At 31.3% G+C, this 5,222-nt stretch overlaps 1 protein-coding gene across 1 annotated transcript; it reads left to right on the forward strand.

Moving 5' to 3' along the window:
- Positions 1-9: 9 nt before the first annotated feature.
- LOC111699580 (uncharacterized) lies at positions 10-3,672 on the forward strand. Its single transcript, XM_023470285.1, has 2 exons — positions 10-1,367; positions 2,839-3,672. Exons 1-2 carry the CDS (start codon positions 1,142-1,144, stop codon positions 3,414-3,416), a joined length of 804 nt encoding a protein of 267 aa, XP_023326053.1. The 5' UTR covers positions 10-1,141; the 3' UTR covers positions 3,417-3,672.
- The last annotated feature ends 1,550 nt before the right edge of the window (positions 3,673-5,222 follow it).

Below are 5,222 nucleotides of genomic sequence, written 5' to 3' on the forward strand. Positions count from 1 at the left end.
ATTCTTCTGCATGTACATATTTTCAACTGTACATATTCTTCTGCATGTACCAATTGGTACACAATATCTATTTATCTTCTAAGAAGTTTAACCATTCTTATTACTCAAGGTTGAGATGGAGGAGAGGGTTTCCTCAACCTGCTGCTTCTGTTTCAGATTTATGAAGATCAGAAGAACGTAGAAGATTATGTCTCACAATATGGGATTCATTTCACAATAATATTAAGATTGTAAAATTGGAAACCTGCGCAAAAACATTGCTTCTTTGTATCAGCTGTGCAGCGCATTTAAACATTGTTAATGTTAAAAATATGTGTTCAGGGTAACCCTTGTATTAACTTATTTCTGATACGTTAAAATTAATAGTTTGTTCTTAATTTCAATTTTTTAACGGAATACACTCGTGGGGTATCTTATCAACAAAGAATCTTCATTCAAAACAATTAAAATAAATTTTTATTTTTAAAACAATTCTACACTTTATTTTGTTTAATTTCAATAGCATCTTTACATATTGTCAACTTTTTTCTAAAATGTATGAAAGTTTTCTATCTCCAAAATCCTAGAATGTCAATTTTTTTATCTTCATTGAATGTTAATAGTAAACCTATTCATGGAAATTAATGTTGAGAATATCTGGAGTAAACTTAGAGATTTAAGTGTAGCTGAGGCTAAAATAACAGATGCTGAGTTCACGGAAGAAGTAAGATATCTCCCTATGGTGGAGAATCTGAACCTGTGTTGGTGCCCTGAGCTGACTGATTCCGGACTCCAGGAGATATGGAGAATCCCAGGAAGCAGATCAAAGACTGTTTATTGTTTATGTATACGGAACCAATATAGCTTCTGATGATATGGAAACTCTGTGTAAACAATATCCTTTTGTGAGTACTTACTTGACTAGTACAGAATTTACTGATGAATTGATACAGAACTGAAATAGTGAATATCTGTGATTTAACAAATAAATGTATTCCACTCCACTCATCGTTTATAAATTCCTGTTTAGTGGTTTCTATATCAGTGTTTTCTCATTTATTCTTTGACTGTTATTATATTATTTAATGGGATTTTTCATGATGAGTCATTAAAGTCTTAAAGTTTAATTTCCCAATTTTCAGAGAATAAAAACACAGAGGAAATGGAGAACAAGTTATCAGGATTAGAGAGCATGGTAGTTTATGATCTAATGGTTGTGCTCAAGTATTTAACCAAGAAGGACAAGGGATCACTAAGAGCATCAAGTACAACCTTGCTGAGACGGATTGATGAGTTGGAAAAGAACACCTTCAAGGTTTGGAGGATACACGGGGAAGTTGATTCTTCTAGACTGAAAAGATTATCAGACGAGATACGTACTATTCAAGGTAACACCTTCAATATATAGTCCGTAATACACATTTTCAATTTCATTCTCAAATTTTCTCATAACACATTTAAATTAAATATTTTTTATTTTAAACAGAATTTTTAAACAATTTTAAAATTGTTTATTTTGATTAATATTTTGTCAAATTTCTTCTTCGATAAACTATTGAGAAAAAATTGTTTATGTCACCCATCAACTAGAACTGGATTGAACAACTAGTTGTCAAGTGGAGTTAAACTCTGCATAGTCATGCCGTCCCAAATTGTCAATAAAACTTTTTATCACCAAATTTTGCCAAGTTATTTCAAAATCCGATATTAACTTGAAAGTAATATGTGAATATATCTTTATATCATTGTTAAACCCCAAAACTCGAGGCTTATGATGTCAAGAAACCGTATTTAAATATGAATAAATTGCTACCTTGAACTCATCTTTGCGTCGCTAGAACGGAACTTGAACGCTGCAAAATACTCGTCAGATCCTCTACATATCTTCTGTAAGATACAGCAATCAGCGTTCGTTCTAAATAATAAAATAAAATAAATACTTAAGGTTTTATATCTACAAAGAAAAGGTTATCAGAAATATATAAATACGATCATTTACTAGTACTAAAATCACAATAAAATCTTCAAGCCGGGTTTTGCTTCACATAGCGTCTCATTCTAAGGGCTCAGATAGTTTATCGGTCCGAAGACTATTTCATTTACAAAAAGCCTTGGTTACCTCAAATTGCGTCACAATACGTCTAAAACCTTGACGAAAACCAACTTGTCTCCGTGCGTCTAATACATCCTTCTGAAACTTTAACTCTTTGAACCTAATTTAACTTGAGGAAACAATAAATATCGATCTTTTAACCACCGCGCCTTATCTTGAACTCAGGGGGTATTTCACGGTAAAATGAAACTCATTCTAAACCATCCGGTATTGCACATATTTTAGGTCGTCTTTACACGGAAGACAATCAATCAATCTCCTTAATACCTTTGCAATAAGGATTCTCCGTTCACATAATGGTTCCCTTAAACTAACACTTAGATAAGCCGGTACTGTATTAATGCATAATCTGAAGGCCCCTGCTTGCTTTCTTACATAGAACTTAAATCATTCCGTCATATTTAAAGTCTTCCAACTCCGTACTGCTTATATTCAGACCAGTAGAAACTTGAACACTTCTGTCATAATCGTTCCTTCATAGTTTTACTCATATACTTTTAAACCCGGAGAAAATTCTATATTATCTATAGGACTCAAATCTCTTTAGGTTCATTTCTCCGCAGATACCTGATTTCACAATCTTTACTCCGGGTCCTAAATAAGTAGGGTAACTTATCATTTTTATCTCCGGAGAAGTCTATAACCTCCAAACTCAACTCCATGATCATTCTCCGGAGAGAATACTCAGAACTTGAAACCCACAAAACAATCATAATTGTAGAAGAGTGAATATATTTTATTTTTAGAGTTGGCAATCTATACTCTTATTACACCTGGTTGTGGTCCAGCGTTCAACTACTTGGTGGAGAAACACGAGGAGCTGGAATCTATCCGTATAGGATTTGTTAAACATGAGAATGAATATGAAAATAAGGATCAGGATGAAATCGTTCTGAGAACACTCTCTCATAACAATTTAAAATCTATTACTATTTATGGTATGAAGAATACAGGAGATATTACTGGTCGTCTTCCCAGCACTCTTCCTAACCTAGAGAAGCTACAGCTGACAGCTGATTGCGATGAGTTGTCAAATGGAGGACTGGTGGAGATACTGAGAATATCTGGGAGTAAACTCAGATATCTGGATGTATCCTGGACTAGTGTCACAGGGGTCGGATTTAAGGACGGAGTAAAATCTCTCCCTATGTTGGAGAACCTAAAACTGGTATTCTGTGATGAGTTGACTGAAGAAGGACTCCAGGAGATACTAAGCACAGCAGGGAATAGATTGAAGATTTTGTGTGTGAATGGAGAAAGAATATCTGCTGTTTGCATAGAAACTCTCCGTATTCTTCTGTTTAATTTGAGTCGTAACCTGTGAACACAGATAATTAAGAACTGATGAATATTACTCGGACGAATGCTTATCAATATAGAGTATCCTCCGAATTTCTAGATTCAAGATTTCTATTGTTGTCAAAGTTTTTACTTTGTTTTAATTCTTCTAAATGACACTTTTTATGGCAGTTTTTGGTTTCTACAGTCAACACAAACGTTCATTTTTGTGAATATGTTTGCTTTGTTATTTAATCTGAATGCGGTTTCTTTGTTTATATTTGTTGCAAATATTTTAAAATATTTAAAAGTGTTCATGTTAATTTGTTTCTTTTTTGTAATCTTTCTAATCCAACTAAATCAAACCTCTTTTCAATTGTAATTTGTAAATTCATAATTCCAAATTAACATTAATTAGATTTATGTTTTTCTTCAATGGATCCTAATTGTATGTTAATGTTTGACCTAATTTCAGAGATAAGAAAGAAACAGTTTAGAATGGACAACAAGTTATCTTTGCATAGAGAGGATGGGTGATCTTACAGTAGTACTCAAGTATTTAACTAAGACGGACAAGATGTCACTGTGAGCATCTAGTACAACCTTGCGGAGATGGATTGATGAGTTAGAGAACACCTTTAAGATATGGAGCAAAAATGAATTAGATGCGACTAATATGGGTGTATATTAAAGACACTTCCTAAAAGAATTTATGGTTTGATAAGATTTTAAATTGTCATTTTCTTTGTTTGTGTCCGATAAAATTTAATCTATTTAGAGATATTAAGTTTTTCTAGGAAAAAAAATTATTTGGATCTTTAACCTTTAAAGAGACTAACTAAAGTATGATATGGTTTTAAATAATTTAAAATCATAATTTTCTGTTTGTAGAAATATTAATTATTTTTTTATAATTTTATTTTCCTTTCCTGATTTGATTTTGCATCATAGAAATGATTCTTAGTCTTTTTCAGGAGTCGGTTGCAGACGATCCCTGGGACAGTTGGCTTTATTTTCATGGCCTAAAATTCTGAAAGACCTAAAATCTTAAAATAATTATTATAATGGACATGAAAAAATATTTATACGAAAACCTCTCCCCTCCGTCCCCTATCTAGGTCCCTAATAAGGGGAATGAATTATTAATTGATAGAATACCGGTATTATTATTACAACAGTTATTACAAATTACTGGTCCTTTCAGGTTAAAATAAAAGTTATCAATGTAATTCTGGGAATGTATTCAAATCCTCCAAGAATGTGGTATAATATTATTATGCGTAGGAAGAAAGTATAATAATCAAAATTATTCCACGGTTTTTCTTTTAATATTATAACAATTTTGATAATTACACTTTCTTCCTACGAACAATAAACTATTATCAGGTTGCTCAGATAAATAGAAAATTTGAGTTTGTGACAAATACTTTATTCATTTTGTAATAGTTTATAATTTTATAATTTTATAATTTTATAATTTTATAATTTTATAATTTTATAATTTTATAATTTTATAATTTATAATTTTATAATTTTATAATTTTATAATTTATTAGTCGAAGGAACTGAGCCACAAAGTCATATTTTCTAATCCCTATATCTTAGCAACCTGATGGTGTAAACCATTAATATTTTAGACTTTGATTATTTGATCCATCAGAATTCATAGTTTGAAACATTAAATGTGTAAGACATGTTGTTGGAAAAGTATAGGGATTAGAAAATCAGAGTTTGTGGCAAAGACTTAATTCCTCTGTCCTAGGACTGATGATGATATAAAAATATCGAAAGATAACTTTTTTTAACACTTTTTTTAAAAAAAAGAGTATTGTTTATGTCCAATATTCTTTAA

This window comes from Eurytemora carolleeae, unplaced genomic scaffold (assembly GCF_000591075.1).
Source record: "Eurytemora carolleeae unplaced genomic scaffold, Eaff_2.0 scaffold327, whole genome shotgun sequence".
NCBI classification, from domain to species: Eukaryota; Metazoa; Arthropoda; class Copepoda; order Calanoida; family Temoridae; genus Eurytemora; species Eurytemora carolleeae.

Bases quoted from the DNA above. Each gene is read 5' to 3' on its own strand.
- LOC111699580 (XM_023470285.1), top strand. From the start codon at position 1,142: ATGGAGAACAAGTTATCAGGATTAGAGAGCATGGTAGTTTATGATCTA. The intron at 1,368-2,838 runs GTAACACCTTCA...TTTTATTTTTAG, and splicing joins CGAGATACGTACTATTCAAG to AGTTGGCAATCTATACTCTT.